The 18,329-nt window shown below is 44.0% G+C and overlaps 1 protein-coding gene across 4 annotated transcripts in view; it reads right to left on the bottom strand.

Annotated features, from left to right (window-relative positions):
- Positions 1-1,392: 1,392 nt before the first annotated feature.
- Positions 1,393-18,329, bottom strand: part of KLHL6 (kelch like family member 6) — a 79,464-nt gene continuing 62,527 nt past the window's right edge. For 3 of the 4 annotated variants that reach the window (XM_082692615.1, XM_082692614.1, XM_082692617.1), the window contains one exon: positions 13,081-16,999. In XM_082692615.1, coding sequence (XP_082548741.1) covers positions 16,698-16,999 — 302 coding nt within the window. In that variant the 3' untranslated portion in view covers positions 13,081-16,697. Of the gene's footprint in view, positions 3,341-13,080; positions 17,000-18,329 lie in introns of those variants that run through there. The other variant, XM_082692616.1, reaches the window with a different exon arrangement.

Consider the following 18,329-nt stretch of genomic DNA (forward strand, 5'->3'; position numbering starts at 1 on the left):
GATTAACAACGATAATTGCATGTGTTATTTTTGAGGTCCCAGACACCCTGAGTTTTACACACTTTTGCTAATCCTCACACCAGCCCTACAAAATAAGTAGCGAGAAACGGATGCTCAGAGAGACCAAGTGACTTACCCAGGACCACACAGCTAGTGAATGAGCGATTAAGTCAGAACTGCCCTCAGGTCTCACTGACTCCAAAGTCTCTGCTCCTACCACTGAACAATAGGCCTTTCATTTATTCACTCATGGGATCTGCCAGACCCTGAACCCAAGATTCTGGGGTCTCCTGAGTGCTATGCTCTCTATAGGAACTAAGAACTTAAGACCTTTGAGAGCCCATGGCCAGTGAACCCAGGAGGAAGGGCTTCAATATGCAAATGACAGAGATGTAGCAAAACTCAGACTGGGAACTACGCTTTCCTCCCCTGAACTTCTGGCTTTGATTGAAGCACCTTCTTCAAGGTGTGCTGGTTCTGAGAATGCCAAGTCTCTCCCAGGAGCTTGGGGGCGGGGTACTGTATGAATAGGATATAGTCTCTGCTGCCAAGAGCCTGGGACCTGGGGGGGGGGGGGGACACAGGAGGGCTAGCTCAGAGCAGCTGCTGTTTGTGTCAGAAGAAATTCTCTCTTGAAGTCTTATGAGTTGATTGTGGGGGAGCCACAATCACCTCTCCTCTCCTCCTCTGTCTCCCAGAATAAAATGGGATAGAATAAAATAGAACACAATGGAGTAAAATACAATAGTAGAATAGAACAGACCAGATCAGATCAGAATATCATACCTGGAAGGGGAATATTGTTCCATAAACTTGTTTTCATTTCAGAGACATGTTATGTGTGTCCCCAAACCAGGCAAAGACCCCACCAAAAAGGAGAATTTCAGACCAATATCACTGATGAATATGGATGCTAAGATTCTCAACAAGATCCTAGCTAAAAGGATCCAATAGTACATTAAAAACATTATCCACCATAACCAGGTGGGATTTATCCCTGGGTTGCAAGGGTAGTTCAACACTCACAAATCAACCAATGTGATAAAACAAATCAATAAGAGAAGAGAGAAGAACCACATGGTCCTCTCAATTGATACAGAAAAAGCATTTGACAAGACACAGCATCCGTTCCTGATTAAAACGCTTCAAAGTACAGGAATAGAGGGAACATTCTTCAACTTCATAAAATCTATCTATGAAAAACCCACAGGGAACATCATTATCAATGTGGAAAAGCTGACAGCCTTCCCTTTGAGATCAGGAACACGACAAGGATGCCCACTCTCACCACTCTTGTTCAACATAGTGTTAGAAGTCCTAGCAACAGCAATCAGACAACAAAGAGAAATAAAAGGTATTCAAATTGGCAATGAAGAAGTCAATCTCTCTCTCTTTGCAGATGACATAATACTTTATATGGAAAACCCAAAAGACTCCACCCACAAACTAGTAGAACTCATACAGTAATTCAGTAATGTGGCAGGATACAAAATCAATGTACAGATATCAGTTGCTTTCTTATACATTAACAATGAAAATACAGAAAGGGAAATTAGAGAATCAATTCCATTTACTATTGCACCAAGAACCATAAGATACCTGGGAATAAACCTAACCAAAGAGGTAAAGGATTTGTACTCGATGAACTACAGAATGTTCACTCATGAAAGAAACTGAAGAAGACACAAAAAGATGGAAGACCATTCCATGCTCATGGATCGGAAGAATAAACATTGTTAAAATGTCTATACTGCCTAGAGCAATCTATACTTTCAATGCCATTCTGATCAAAATTCCACCAGCATTTTTCAAAGAGCTGCAGCGAACAATTCTACAATTTGTATGGAACCAGTAGAGTTCCTGAGTTGCTAAGGAAATGTTGAAAAAGAAAAACAAAATGGGGGCATCACATTACCTGATTTCAAGCTTTACAAAAAGCTGTGATCACCAAGACAGCATGGTACTGGCACAGAAACAGATACACAGACCAGTGGAACAGAGTAGAGAGCCCATATATGGACCCTCAACTTTATGGTCAACTAATCTTCAACAACACAGGAAAAAATATACAGTGGAAAAAAGACAGTCTCTTCAATAAATGGTGCTGGGAAAATTGGACAGCTATGTGTAGAAGAATGAAACCCGACCATTCTTTTACACCGTACACAAAGATAAACAATATGTTGGATGGAAAATGGGCATCTCTCTGGGGCTGCACCCTAAGGAGTATAGACAACTTTGGTCTAGACTAAACTGGGGGACCTGAGGGACTCCAGGCCTCCTCCTGCCCTCACCAGGAATGTAGGAGGCCTTGTGTACTGACAGTCCCCAGCCAGGAGGTGGCATCTGGGTCGTGAAGCACTGGGAAGACCATTTCTCTTTCCAGGCTCAGGCTGAAGGCAGGAAAAGGCCCAGGTGACCTTGAAATGATGCGGTCAACCTGTGGCCAAATGTGTGAGAGGTCCCCTGTGGCAGCCCTGTGCCGGGCTGAGGGTCCCCTTCCCCTCTGGCTGGGTCCACAGGAGAGGGGAAACCCGCCATCAGTGCCTAATTGTCATTTTGCCAGGGTGCCACCTACCTGCGGAGTGGCTGGAACTGGCTGTCAGGTGTCTAAGCTGCACCATCACCCCCTAGTCCTGCCACGCCCAGGCCCTGAGTTCTCTGTGGCCATGGAGACCTCCGGCCAGGCCCCACCCCTGGCCTCCCAGCAGATAGCTCTGGGGTTCCCCCTCCACCCTGCTTTGTCTGGGGTACTGAGGCCACATCCTCTGGAGATGCCATCCTTCTGTTCACACAGGGGGATGGTGGGAGGGTGGTCCAGGGCAATGTCTCCAGTGTCCTCCCCTATAGCCTTTCAGCAAGACTGCCATTCCTCATCCTTCCTGTCTGCTCCCCAGGGTAAGGGGGTCTAGGTTGGATGACTGCCCTAGAGAGATGTCTCTGGATGTTATTGCAGATGTCCCAAGTCCTGTCTAGGGGAGGGCAGTGGGAGGCACCTCCCTAAGCCAGCTTCTCCTCTGCCCTCCACATTCCACTCTGTACACTGTAATCCCTTGCTATGACCAAATTCCCCTATATCTTCATAGCTTAAAACAACAGACATTTGTTATCTTATGGTTTCAGTGGGCAGCTCAGCTAGTGATTCTAGTTCAGGGTCTTTCTTGAGAATCCAGTGAAGCGGATGGCTGGCGCTGTGGTCATCTGAAGGCTTGAGAGCTGGAGGACCCACTTCCAAGACAGAGGAGTTCAGCATGGCCATGACAGGAGGCCTCAGCTCTCTGCCATGTGCGCTTTCTCCAGGGATGCTTGTGTGTCCTCACAACATGGCCACTGGCTCCACCTAAAGCAAGTGATCCAAGAGAAAGAAAGGAAGAGGACCTGAGGCTTTTTATGATCTTGTCTCAGAAGTTACATACTCATTTGGGTCACATTCCATTCTTTATACATGAGTCACTAAGTATAGCCCTGCCTAAAGGGAGGGGAATTCACACACCCCCTTAAGGAAGAATATTAAAGAATTCATGGATATGTGTTAGCATCACCATATTCAATAATCTGGGATTTGGAATCATATCCAGAACTAGACAAGCAAGTGTCCTAGGACATAAAACTTTAGGAACTCAAACAAGTATAGAGTAAAATTATATAGATGACATATTACTTTTATCAGATTTCCAGAAGAATACAAGAAGTGATATTGATTTTTATAACAATTTCTGATTATTCATTGTTAGTTTATAGAATTACAATCCATCTTGTTGTATATTTTTTTTTTTAGATTTTTTTTTTTTAATTTATTTGAGAGAGAGAGAGAGAGAGCATGAGAGGGGAGAAGGTCAGAGGGAGAAGCAGACTCCCCATGGAGCTGGGAGCCCGATGCGGGACTCGATCCCGAGACTCGATCCCGAGACTCGATCCCGGGACTCGATCCCGGGACTCGATCCCGGGACTCAATCCCGGGACTCCGGGATCATGACCTGAGCCGAAGGCAGTCGCTTAACCAACTGAGCCACCCAGGCGCCCCCATCTTGTTGTATATTAATGTTTCCTGCAAACTTACTAAATTCTCCTATTGGTTCTAAAAGTTTTCATTGTTGGTTTATTTTCTATTTTTTACTGACTCCATCAGATTATCCACATAGATATTTTTGTCATCTGCAAATAAAAATAATTTTAAATCATCCTTTGCAGACTGGATGTCCTTCATTTTTTCTTCTTTATCAAGACAAGTCAGTGGGGGAAAGAATAGACTTCCTTTTTTTTTTTTTTAAGATTTTATTTATTTATTTGAGAGAGCGAGCGAGCGAGAAAGAACGACCTGTGGGAAGGGGCAAAAGGAGAGGGAGAAGGAGCTCCCCACCAAGCAGGAAGCCCGATGTCGGGCTCCATACCAACACACTGGGATCATGACCTGAGCTGAAGGCAGATGCTTAACCAATGAGCCACCCAGGCACTACTGTTGATGGTATTTTGATAGGGATTGTATTGAATGTATAGATTGCTCTGGGAAGCATGGACATTTTAACAATATTTGTTCTTCCAATCCATGAGCATGGAAAATTTTTCCATTTCTTTGCATCTTCCTCAAGTTCTTTCATGAGTGTTCTATAGTTTTGAGAGTATAGATCCTTTATCTCTTTGGTTAGGTTTATTCCCAGGTATCTTATGGTTTGGGGTGCAATTGTAAATGGGTTCAATTCCTTAATCTCTCTTTCTTCTGTCTCATTGTTAGTGTATAGAAGTGCCACAGATTTCTGTGCATTGATTTTATATCCTGACACTTTGCTGAATTCCTGTATGGGTTCTAGCAATTGATGGTGGAGGGGTAGGAGTCTTTCTGGTTTTCCACATAGAGTATCATGTCATCTGTGAAGAGAGAGAGTTTGACTTCTTTGCCCGTTCAGATGCCTTTTATTTCTTTTTGTTTTCTGATTGCTGAGGCTAGGACTCCTAGTACTAGAAGTTGTTGAACAACTGTGGTGACAGTGGACATCCTTGCTGTGTTTCTGACCTTAGGGGAAAAGTTCTTAATTTTCCCCATTGAGAATGATATTCACTGTGGGTTTTTCATAGTTGGCTTTTATGATATTGAGGTATGTTCCCTCTATCCCTACATTGTGGAGAGTTTTAATCAAGAAAGGATGCTGTACTTTGTCAAATGTTTTTTTCTGCATCTATTGAGGGGATCATATGATTCTTGCTTTTTTCAAGATAATTGCTGAGTGAAAGAAGCCAGGCAAAAAATAGTACAAGTTGTATGGTTCTTATATAAAGAAACTAGACAATGCAAAAGTTCTAGAAAATGTGCACTGATCTATACTGACAGAAAGCAGATCGTTGTTTACCTGTATAGGGGTGATGGAGAGATGGGGATGCATGGGAGGGAGAGATTCCCAAGGAGCAGGAGAACCTTCGATGGTGAATGGTTTTATCATTTTGCTTGTAATGATGGTTTCATAAATGTATACATACGTCAAAACATCAAATGGTAAACTTTTTTTAAAGTTTTTTTTTTTTTTAAGTAATCATTATACCCAATGTGGGGTTCGAACCCACAACCCCAAGATCAAGAGTTACATGTTCCACCTACTGAGTCAGCCAGGTGCCCCCAAATAGTATACTTTAAAGATGTACAGTTTAGGGGCTCCTGGGTGGCTCAATCAATTGAGCATCTTACTCTTGATTTCAACTCAGGTCATGATTCCAGGTTCCTGGGCTCAGCGGGGAGTCTGCCTTTCCCTGGCCCTCTGCTTCACCAACACCCCCACCCCACCCTGTGCTTACATGCTCTCCTCTGTCAAAAAAAAAATTTAAAAAAATAGTTTATTGTATGCCAGTTATATCTCAATTAGGCTTTTCTAAGAAATGATTTCAAGATGATAATGCTATGACTTGGCACTGAAACAAAAAGTTACCATGTACAGGAAAGCAAGGCAATAGAGCATTGGGGTATAAGTTTTGTATTAGTGAAATAAATCTTCATTAGAAGGGGATTGACCACAATCCTATATTTTCTTGCAAAGCACCAAGCAACTGCTGTAAGACACCTTAGTAAATGATGTTCTATTTATGCTTTATTATTGAGAATAGGTGCTAAAGATTGCCTATGTCATGCTAAGGAATTCAAATGAAAGGGGGGAGGTAAAGGGCTAGTTCTCTGAAGAGAGAGAAAACAAATTTCAAAACAAAGGAATGCGGGTGTGACCAAGCAGTGTGAAATTCGGTCATTAAGGCATTGTACTATCTTCCCTTTGTTAGGGTCACCTAAAATAAAGAGGCATCTTAATCAGTAGTGTGTTAGACTCAATGACTTCAGGATAGAACAGACCACAGTGCACCTGGGTGGCTTGGTCGGTTAAGCCTCTGACTCTCGGTTTTGGCTCAGGTCTCGATCTCGGGGTCCTTGGGATGGAGCCCCGAGTTGGGCTCTGCTTAGCAGAGTGTTTACATGTCTCCGTTTCCCTCTACTCCTCCCCCTGCTCGCATGCTCTCTCGCTCTCTCTTTCTAATAAATAAATCTTTAAAAAAGAAAAGAGGGGGCACCTGGGTGGCTCAGTGGGTTGGGCGGCTGCCTTCGGCTCAGGTCATGATCTCAGGGTCCTGGGGTCGAGTCCCGCATCGGGCTCTCTGCTCAGCAGGGAGCCTGCTTCCCCTCTCTCTGTCTGCCTCTCCATCTACTTGTGATTTCTCTCTATCAAATAAATAAATAAAATCTTAAAAAAAAAAAAAAGAAAAGAAAAAAGAACAGGTCATAGCCACTTAGGAGCTCACTCTGAGGAGGGAGCCTGGCACGGAACTAGGAGGACAGGACAGAAACGTAAGTTCCCGCCAGACTTTTCCTTTTAAGACAATAAACCCCGAGAGTTCTTGGCTCCGCCCCCGTCGTCGCTTAGTAACTAAGGAACTCACGATCATCTTCTGCCCCCACGTGGACGCCTTTAAAAGTGCAGCCCTGCCTCCTTCAGGAGAGTCCCTCAGGGCCAGAAGTCAACAGAGTCCTCTCCAGCCCTTTCGTTGTTTTGTTCGAGGTCTCTGGCCTTGCGTAGATCACTTAGTGAGTTAGCAATATGTATTTCTAGATTTCTCAGGGTGCTCTGGAACTGCGACACGCATGATCTAAATCCTCATATCAAACGATCATGGAGTCACGTGGGTTCTGTGTCATCACGGCATCCAGTATAGCCCCTCCTCGCAAGCCCAGCGAGCATAGCTCCCATCTCCAGCTTGGGAGACCCACAGACCTGTGTCCAGCCCTGACTCTAAGAAGTCACTCAACATCTCTAAGCCTCAGTTTTCTCATAAAGCATGATTGTACTTCACAGAGTCGGTGTAAGCATTACAGAGATAGTATCTGGCAGACACTGCAAACTCAAATATTTGGGGGCCAAGCTAGGTCGGCGGAGTCTGGTCAACTGGAGAGCACCACCCCTTTCTAAAGAGAACATTCCCTATTCTGTTCCAGCCAGTTAAGTAGAAATGTGGCCCCCGTGTTGCCAATTTTCAAAAATATTGCACAGTCCGAACCAAAGATATCAGTGGTTTTCACTGTTCAACTTCTAATGGATGTACATGGTCTGGGAGATCAATAATGGTGGTGGCAATGGCTGCGGCGGCCCGTGCTCAGGACCCCGCCCCCGTACGTTCTTCCTGCCAGGTCACAGCTTCTGCACAAGGTGCTATATAGTCCGGAAGGCCACTAAAGCCCAGCCCGTATCATCACCCTCCTCGGGAGTCAGGGAGGTTGTGCCACACACTGGAACCCATTCTAATGCGCTTCATCTCCAGGCTGTTCCCACTGAGGATTCCAAACGCCTCCTGGGAAAACACGATCTCTGAAGTCATCCTGAAATAATGTTTTTAGCACCTAATTTCTAGTTTGCATCTGAATTGCCACACATTTTAGAGAGATTGTTTTTTAATAGCTTCCTGGTTTGACTTAACTACCAAGGATTTTTATTTGTTTTTTAATGTGCTAACCACAGGCCACATTATTTCCAAATATCATCTAGGTTTCCAAATATCATCTAGGCTTCCTAGGGGAGTCACTGACTTGAAGTTCCCGTTTTCATCCCCCTTGCTCTGCCCCACCACCATCACCAGTAGTGATCTCATGATCTGAGTGATGCCCATGGATCTGAATACTGCCATTTCTTTTTTTCTTTTTTTCTTTTTTTTTTTTTAAAGATTTTATTTATTTACTTGACAGATAGAGACCACAAGCAGGCAGAGAGGCAGGCAGAGAGAGAGGAGGAAGCAGGCTCCCTGCCAAGCAGAGAGCCCGATGTGGGGCTTGATCCCAAGACCCTGGGATCATGACCTGAGCTGAAAGCAGAGGCTTTAACCCACTGAGCCACCCAGGTGCCCCTGAATACTGCCATTTCTATTGATGCAGGGAATGATAGATCTTAGTTATTTGAGAGGCTTTCCCCAACCACCCCATCCCCCACCCCACCCAGCTCATGCAACTAGGCAGCTGGGAGAGGCAGCCCAGTCTACCTTAATGTGAGCACACAGAGCAGGATCAGAAAAACCAAGGATTTGGAAAAAGAGTTTAATGTTTGTTGCTACCACAAAACCCTTGCGTTCAGCAGATCCTAGTTCCTAACTGCAACCGGGAATGCAGCAGACTTGAATGTGAAAGCCATAGGTTTGGGTACCTAACATTTGTGAATCTTTAGCATTACTAAACTTGTCTTATGCCCTATCATCTTACTCTGATCACACACAAAGTACTTACAATGGCATTGAGACTCATTATCATCACTCAGAATTTACTCAGCTACACAGACCTTTTTGCTGTTTCTTAAAGACACTGAGCCTCCTCCCTAAGGGCCTCTGCACTGGCTATTCCCTCTACCTGGAATATGCTTCCTCCAGGCATCCACAGGCCCTGCACTTTTTCTTCTCTATAATAGTCTCTATCAGAAAGCATATCTGCTCACCCTGTTTAAAAATGCCCTGATTTTCCAGCATGTATCACTACTCGGCATTATTTATATACTTGTTTGGTCGTTACTGATCTTTCTTTACTAGAATGGTAGCTCATGAGAGCAGTGACATTGTTTTATTTGAGGTTGTGGAGCCCTAGAACCTAGAATCCTTCCTGGCATGTAGTAGGTGCTCAATAAACATTTGCTACATTGTTTCACAAGGACTAACCCCATTACTCCCTCTACCTACATCTATTTATTATTTAGTCAGAACAAAGTCTAATGTATTATTTCCTTAAGGTTTGTAGGGTGACCTTTTCTGGTATGCACTTTGATAAGGAAAAAAACAGCATTTCTGTCTAGACTGGTTTTGTCACTGTCCCAATCTCTGACTACTTCTGGCTCTGGGTCATGTTTCTGGAAAATTACACAATAGAGACTCCCATTACTATACTTATGTTATAAAAGAATAGACTCTTACCGACAAAAATTCTGTTTGTCTAAGGTCAGAACTCATGGGTTTCTTCTTGCAGGTAGATGTTTCCCTCCAGTTTCTATTTTGTTAAACCAAGCGTTTACAAACCTCCACTCCCCTCATCCCTACCCACTCTTTGTCTGGGGCTGTGCCCAGAAGCCTTGTATTTTTCAGGTGTGGGTTATGACTTGTGACCCACTGGTAGGTGATGAAATTAACTTAATAAATTTTGAACAGCATTTTAAGAAGAACTAGAATAGAAAATATTGAAAATGCTTCTATTTTGAAATTGTGGGATATAGTCCAAAAAGTTTGAGAGCACCACTCTGGCCTATATAAGTTGAAAGAAGTTTTAGCATTATTATTCTCTTTATCTTTAGAATATTCTAGAAGGAGAGGTTATAGCACTCCTGGTCTCACAGTGGGCTTATGTTGAGTTGTAGAAAACACGCAGTCCCATTTTAAAATTCCTCCACCAGCAGTACGAGTGGTAGGCACACTTACCTGCTTTATTGTCTCTGTTCTATAAGGCAAATATACCTGGGGTGCCCAAAATGGCAAAAGATCTTTGCGTGAACACTTCTTTCAAGTTCTTGCACTAACAGATGTGATCAAACCCATAATGGCTACCTAAGAATACATCCCTGCGATGAACCAGCCTTCCTTTAGTTTCTGTCTGGAAAAGCTCAAGAGTATCAAAAGAACTTACCATGTGCTGTAGCCAACACCTGAGGATAGGCCCTAGACCTTCCTTTCTTAGAGCATTTACTAAAAATGGCTTACAATAGTAAATCCACCTTCTGTGCCTTTGAGATAGGTATGTACCCCCTATAGCCCAACAGTGTCTTTCTCAAGGACCCGATAAGCCATTCCTTTGAATGTAACTACCAGGAAGTAGAGGGCCTCTGCCTGCCAGTCTCTGTGGGAGGAGGGAACCCTAACTTCAACACTGCCAGCTGGCAGACACAGGAGGGCTAAGCACACTTACTGACCAATGCTTTCTGACTTTTCATTCCCTGCCTCTGCCTCAGTGCCTACCTGTTCCCTCTCTCCTCCTCTGTTTTCCCTTTAGTACCTGTTCAGCTCTGCACAAAGCAGAATGGGGCTCCGTCCTTTCCTCTGTCAGTAGTTGCTGGATAAAATCTGTTCTGATTTAGCTGTGTGCAGCTTTGTTTATTGTTGACAGCATGTACACACACGCACGCGCAGGCACACATCCGTATATCCCCACCTCCCACCTAAGGATAACGCTGTTTCTCAAAGACAGCTGAACCCTGTCATCCTCATCACACAGAGCATTGCTTCTTTTCGTACTTATTTTCCTACAGCATCTCTAAGTCATTAGTAAAGTCTTATTCATCTGTTCCAGCCTGGTCTGTGATGTCCTTTGGGAAATTAAGAGCCATGTATAGGACTCTTTCCTTACAGGGATAAGAGTTGAGGCTATGAGATCCAACTCTCTGTCCCCACTGGGAGTTTCTCCCTCTACTGCAAACTTGGAGGAACTGGTTACTTTTACTAAAGGAAAAGGAAATTTTCCTTACACACATACCTATTTAAAGAATTTGTAGCCAGGGGTACCTGGGTGGCTCAGTGAGTTAAAGCCTCTGCCTTCGGCTCGGGTCATGATCCCAGAGTCCTGAGATCGAGCCCCACATCCGGCTCTCTGCTCAGCAGGGAACCTGCTTCCCCCCCCCCCCCTCTCTGCCTGCCTCTCTGCCTACTCTCTCTCTGTCAAATAAATAAAATCTTAAAAAAAAAAAAGAAGAAGAAGAAGAAGAAGAAGAATTTGTAGCCAGAGTCAGTCTCCTATCTCCTTTTGATTTTTCTTGAAACTTCAGAAATTAGGGGACCTGAGAGATACTATGGTGCTAAGATAGCTAGAGGTCAACACAGGAAGGGTAATGAGGTTTCTACGTTTGGACACCCCAGGGGAGGCAGCAGGTTAGGGACTCAGACAGGTGACCAGAGATGAGGGCAGGCATGGGTGTCCGGGCCTGCCATGCAGGAACCAATAACAAAGGAGATATCTGAGCACGCAAGAGGAAAAAATCCCTAGGAGTTAGAAACAAGCATGGAAGTGAAACCAAAGTGATTAGTAACTAGGCAGGATGATAGAGGGCAGCTTGGGAGTTGGGGAGACCTGACCCAAATTAGTTCCCAGCACCAAGAGTCTGAGTTGTGGTAGCATATAAGAACAGAAAATGAGGGGCACCTGGGTGGCTCAGGTGGTTAAGCGTCTAACTCTTGGTTTCAGCTGAGGTCATGATCTGAGGGTTGTGAGACTGTGCCCCACAATGTAGGTCTCTGCATTCAGTAGGGAGTCTGCTTGAGGTTCTCTTGCCCTCCCTTTACCTCTCCTTCTGCTCTCCCCTCACTGGCACTCTCTCTCAAATAAATAAAAACTTAAAAAAAAAAAAAAGAGAGAAAGAAAAGAAAAACAGAAAATGAGGCGTGAGCCCACAGGAGGTAGAGGAGAACTGATATCCTATATAAAGGCCATATCCCCAGTGAAAAGGGGACTGGTCCAGAGGATGCCACATACTAGTAGAGACCACCGAGAGCGGCGAGAGGGACCAAGGAAAGCTGGGCAGATGCCAGGCCCTGGCCGAGCAGCCCAGGCCTCAGATTACCACTTAGACCCAGCAGGGAAACTGGAGAGCTCAGCAGTGAATTTAAGGTCAAAACCCCATCTTGGCTCACAACGGTGTGCTAGCTGTTGAGCTGTTGTCCAGGATTAACGCCAGAGTACTTCCTACCAATGAGATGAGGCTATCCTTTGAGCTTTTCCACCCAGAGTCCCCAAAGTAGAGGAGCCAGAACCTCCATTTCCAGGGAGGACAGGAGGAATGGTTAAAGTTATTCATGTGACTCCACATTTCTCTAAAACCTCAGGTTTTCCCTTTGAGTGGCACAGAATCTTTGTAATGTTATCCAAAGCAAACTAAACTGATGACAAGTTTTCCAGTGGCTGAAAACTACAGCTCTCCCTCTCAACTGCCAAGTTCCAAGTGCCCTGATTTGAGAAACACAGGTTGGTTAAAGCTTCAGAAAAAACACAGTGATGTTGGTAAGGTGGTGTTAATTTTCTTTTTTATTTTTACTTTTTAAAAGATTTTATTTATTTATTTGACAGAGACTGAGAGAGAGAGAGAGAAAAAAACACACACACACACACAAGCAGGGGGAGCAGTAGAGGGAGAGGGAGAAGTAGAATCCCTGCCGAGGAGGGGCCTGATGTTGGGGCTCGATCCTAGAATTCTGGGATCATGACCTGAGCTGAAAGCAGATGCTTAACTGACTGAGTCACCCAGGCACAAGATTAAGTGTCAGACCAGAAATCTGAAACCTAGAAGGGGGCCTCCTGTAAGAAGGAGTAAGGCAGGCAGGATGAAAGTCATACACCTTGCAAGTGGGTTGGTAAAAGCATGCTCATAGAAGCAATGAAACTTTAGGGAGGGAAAAGCTGTCTACTTTTTGTCATTTTCTAGACCACTTCTGATCAATTCTAGCTTATGACTTTATTGAAACCCTGTTGAACCAGCAGAAATGTTTTAAATTCCCACCTCTTAAATTAATTTCTATTCAGATACTACTTACTCATATTAACTAAAACAAGCAAAAAAAAATTCACCTAGTAATTGTGTACAACATTCTTATCTATTCCACACATTATTGAATAAATACAAAATTTATTTGTATATTTATGTATAAACAATATCCTTAGTTTGATAGTTTAAAAAAATACAAATTCATGTAGCCAAAATGCTGAAAGGATTTGGTCAAGTTAGCATTGACATTTTTACCTATAAATATGAAATTGGTCAAAATTGGTTTTGCAAGAGCCGCATCTGAATATTTGTGGATTTCCATGAAGTTTGACTCTTCAGATTCTGAGATCTAATACAACACTCAAATCAGATACTAAGGGAAAAAATGATTTTGCAACCCCATGGACCTTATATAAGAAATTCCAGTGATATCTACTCACTTTGAAAATTCTGAGTACTTTTCTTATTCAAATCAAGTAGGATTCATAAACGACAACAGTACCTCAAGTGCTTTTATAAATAGCAAAGCTATAGTTTCACAGCTATAAGCAAACTATATTTCTATTTCCCTGAGAGCACAGTTTGAGTTCAAGGGCAGTGTGTGAGCATGTGTGTTTCCTGAAGCCACTGATGGCAGAATGTGGTGAAGGCTAAGAAGAGGACATTTATCTGTGGATGTTCAGGTGAGCTTAGCTCCCTGTCCATTTCAGATCAGCTTTGGCAACCAGGGTCCTTTAACCTCTCTGACAGTTTCCATCCCATCACAGCCTCTGGGCCTCATTTTCTTTAGGTCCAGTAAAATAGGAGACCCAGCCAGGCAGCTCAGAGCCCCCACCCCAACAAGTGGGTCTGGCTGCCAGTCCTGTTCAGACTTGTGCCCCTCTTCTCCTGGAACCCACTTGCCTGAACTAGCTGTTCCTTATCTCTTTTGCCTTTGAGAATGGAGTCATGCTCACAAACTCTACAGACTACGGTATCATTTTCTAGAACTGTATCCTTATACTTGACTTCCTCTTTCTCCTCCTAGCTCATCCTCTTCCTCCTGGCCAGTGAGGTCCCTCACACAACCTGCTTGCAGATCCAGTCTGCTGGGCCAAGAAGAGCCCCTTGCCCTGCCTCAGTCCGTGGAGCCCTTTGCCTCTAGCTCATCTGGCACCCACCTGCCTCTTCCCCCTGCTGGTGGGATGGGTTATGACAACTACACAAACAAAATTTTTTGATTGATTGTTCATCTGCAAATGGAAATTAGATTTTAAGAGCCTCCATCCGCGCTGGCGCCTAGAAGCTTAAATCCCAACACGATTAGAAAGTTTCACCAAATTACTTGAACTCTTTTCTTTCTCTAAAAGCTGCTGACTGGCAGCTTTAAGTACAGAACTCTGCACCGTCTTAAGAGGTGTGACTGTCTGCCAACCCATACCATTGTTGAGAATCTCTATTTCTTAAGGGTCAGGCACCTGAGATTTTACAAGTCGCCTGCATATCTGATGACATAAAAATCACATAGAATCCTTCCCTTGCCTTCATTTAAATATTCTGAACTAGTCCTGATACTTGGGTCCTGCAGTGAGAACCAGATTTATAACACAGAGATCCTAAATCCCTTTCCCAGAGTAGGGATCGTTCACCAACGAGCGCAAAATTTGCTGATTGTTCTTATCAAAGGACTGCCATGACAAGGAACACTCTCTTTCTGAAGGGAGCTCTCTGCATACGCCACTGATGTTGTCATTGGATATCCATCTTGGAAGTTCTTCCCTGAAACGGTCTTGGGAAAATGGTTTCTCCTGTAGCTCATAAATGGTTTCTGAAGGCGATCTCAAAGAAAGTCAAATATATAAGCAATGGCCACATCACTGGCCCAAGAACACAGCTTTCTAAGATGCCCCTGAGAGGGCAATAAAGACATGGATGTAACCTCGTAACTTCATATACATCTCATTTTTCTCTAACTTGATGAAAAGAAAAAATATAATGTTGACTAGTGACCTGTTTACTGGTTTACTGTTTCTTGGTCGGGGAGAATTTGTCTTATTCATTGGTGTCCCCAAGTCTTGACAAACAGAATGAACTCCTTGAATATTTGCTAAATGGAACTAGATTAAATTGTTTCAGTTGAAATCTTCATTAAGGTTATTAGTGCTTATGAGTAAGTACATCACTTACTGTAATGTGTTCTATACTTCCACAAATATGTATTTTCCCATCCTGCTTTTCAGAGCAAGGGAACTGAACCTAACCTGACCCCAAGGCACAGAATTTTTCACACACCAACAAGCATTTATATTTATCCCCAGTGACATAAGTGTACATTGAAATCTCATTTGTAATGTTCCAAGTCTTTTTTTTTTTTCAGCTTTGAACTTTAGCTTCTAACCACAACTTTTCTATGAAAATTCAACTATCAACTCTAATACCTCTAACTTCCCAAACTATTCAGAAGTACAAGCACAGTCTGCCACATCTGACATGAAATAAAACTCTGTAAAAAGATCTGAAATTGTATGATGAAAATAAAACACATTGGGTAATGCAGTTACTATGTTGTTACCATGGTTGTTGCTTTTTAAGTACAGCACATGAAACAGGATCTCTTGATCTGTTTCCCCAATTTGGAGATTAGAATGAATTTCCAGTGAGCTCATCTGAAAGCTCTCTCAGAGTAGACAGAGTCCATTCTTTGTGACCAAATTGTGCCAGACTGATCCAAAACCCAAACAGAAGGGCTTCAAAGGATCCTGAAAACTAAAGTTCCAGGAAGGTGGGGACTCGGGGACATGGACTCAAATCTCAGTCTAAAAGGCAGAAAGTATATGGTTCAAGAAGAGTCAGTCATTCCTGCAGTGGCCAGCAGGGAGGGAATTTTTATATTAAAAAAAAATAGTAATCTGAGTCTCTGGAAAACCCTTTCTATACTGCAATATAGGTGTTGGGCATGAAGAGGCGAGCGCACTGGCCTGTGCTAAAGGTACAATTCTGTCTGGCAAGGGCAGTTCTGGTCTGAATGTACCTCTGTGATCCTAAGAAATAGAGGTTTTGATGGGGGAATTTTTATCTCTTTCTAAGCATATAGGTCTTCCCAGAGCCATTTCCCAGTCCTATTAGATAGAACAATATACAAGACACTCTTGACAAGGAGCCGAAGGCTCTCATAGAAGAAAAAAAGAAAAGGGGGGGAAAAAAGAAACAACTTTATTTCCTTGCCTTTCTGAGTGAATCCTTTTAGAAAACTTGTCAGAACAAAAAATGAACCAGTTTTTGTTTGTTTTGTTTCCTACTCAAGAGATAGACAACATGACAGAATGCCACTGACCTTGCTTGCAATGGAAAGAGCTGGGTTTAGATTTCTGGCTTAGCTACTTATAGTAAGTGTCACCAGGGGCAAAGAACTTAGCCTCTCAGAAACTCAGTTTCCTCAGCTGTAAAACTGAAGTGATCATACCCAGTCACCAGGTCGTTATGATGGTTAAATGAATTGATACACACAAGTGCCTGGCACAGAACCTGGCATGGGACAGGTGTGTCCTGAATGTTAAGTAGTCTTCTTCTTTCCTCCTGAGGTAGGTCACACAAACATTCCTGGCTGGTCTTGAGTGTCCTAAAGCTGTGACTTCCAAGGAGCCCCCATGGGGAGCCCAGGAGTAGGGCCCATAGCTCAAGGCCAGCCTGCTGTCTTTAGTGGCATGAACCCGGGCAACAGGTGCAGAGGGTGCTCTCCCGGCACCTGGTGCCCTTGCGCAGTCACACTGACACGGCTCCTGGCACGATCCTCCGGATGTGGGTGTAAGACTTCCTGATGGTGACGCTGCCATGGTGCGACACCCCCCGGGGCAGGACACACTCTTCTGTCAGTTTCTGGTTCTCAGGGTCCCAACACAGCACGGTGGCAATGACCTCGTTCTTCTCGTCCCTTCCTCCGGTGATGTAGAGCCGGTTGTTGCAGGGTGCGATGCCGCAGCTGGCCCTCTCATGGCTGAGCTGGGTCACCAGGCACCAGCTGTCCTCCAGGGGGCTGTAGGCGTACAATGCTCTCATGGCCCCTCCTGAAGAGGAAGGGAAACATGGTGGGCATCTCACTGTTCTGGTTTTCTTCCCCTTTACCCACAAAAATCCCACTTCTGCTCGGTAAAATCTACCATCTTGCCAATAGAAAGGGTAGATTCATGGCTCTCCAGAAAGGTTGAATGGGTAGAAGGGGCAGTAAGTCTCATGCTGGCAACCCTTCAAAGAGCCCTTTAAACTCTGCGGTCAGGTGCTAATCAGGTGTTAAAGGACAATTGGTTTCACACGGTGCCAAAATGTACCCTAAGACCCTAAGACTTCTGTACCCTAGAAGAAATACCATCTTGTTCATTGGGTGCACTCAGCTCGTCATCCCAGCTCTGCCACGTTTTTATTGTAACGATAATCCCTGAGACCAAGGTGATTTTAAGACACCAGAAGGACCATGGGCATAAAGCACCTGCAGAAGGCCTAGTGCATAGAAGCTATCAACACATGACCGTGACTAGAGGAGGTGGCATCTCTCTGTAGACTGAGCATGACCTGGCACACCAGTCCGAGTCACCATCTTAAGATGAGCTTTGAAGTCATGAGACTGACCATACAGATACAGGAAACCTGAAGCAAAGGCGAGAAGAGCTTTTTCCTTAATCTCTTCCTGTATTTTGCCTCCAGGAAACCTTCTCTGATTAGCTCTTATTTGCTGAAGTTACATATTTTTGGTATCTCGTTACATCAATTACTCTCAGTCGTGGCTGCACAGGAAAAATCACTTGCACATTCAAAACACCTTGCTCTGCTGGCCAGCATCCTCCCTCTCATTCTGATATCATTGGTCTGGGGTAAGCTCCAGCAATGCATATTTCTGTAAAAAGCTCCCCAGGTGATTCTCATGAATAGTCAGGATTGAGATCCATCATCCTTAACAATTACATGCCTACTGTGGTCTGACCAGCCAGGCTTTCCTCTTGGCTAAATGCAACTTGTCAGAGCTCCCAAAGCAAGTAGAAAGGGTAAAATTCCCATAAACACAAAATAAGAAATGATGATAGCTACCATTTATCGGTCACTTATCATATACACTGTGCACATTTCAATATCTGTACATTTGCTAATGTTTACAATACACTTTGTTCCTGTAGCAGCTTCTGGCTCCTCCACTGGATCCCACTGTCAGTCTGCTTTGTATGTCCTCTAAAAGTGAGCTGTTTCTGCATCCAAGACTGGAAGGTAAATTCCACCAAGGCCTGGACCAATCTGGTCTTTTCTTTTTTTTCAACCTCACCCACATCACCCAGGAATCTGAGTTCCCAGGAAGACCTCATCTGATCTCCCTGCGAGGCTGCATGGGTGGGCTCAGATAAATAAGAT

This window comes from Mustela nivalis, assembly GCF_964662115.1.
Source record: "Mustela nivalis genome assembly, chromosome: 1".
Classification (NCBI taxonomy): domain Eukaryota; kingdom Metazoa; phylum Chordata; class Mammalia; order Carnivora; family Mustelidae; genus Mustela; species Mustela nivalis.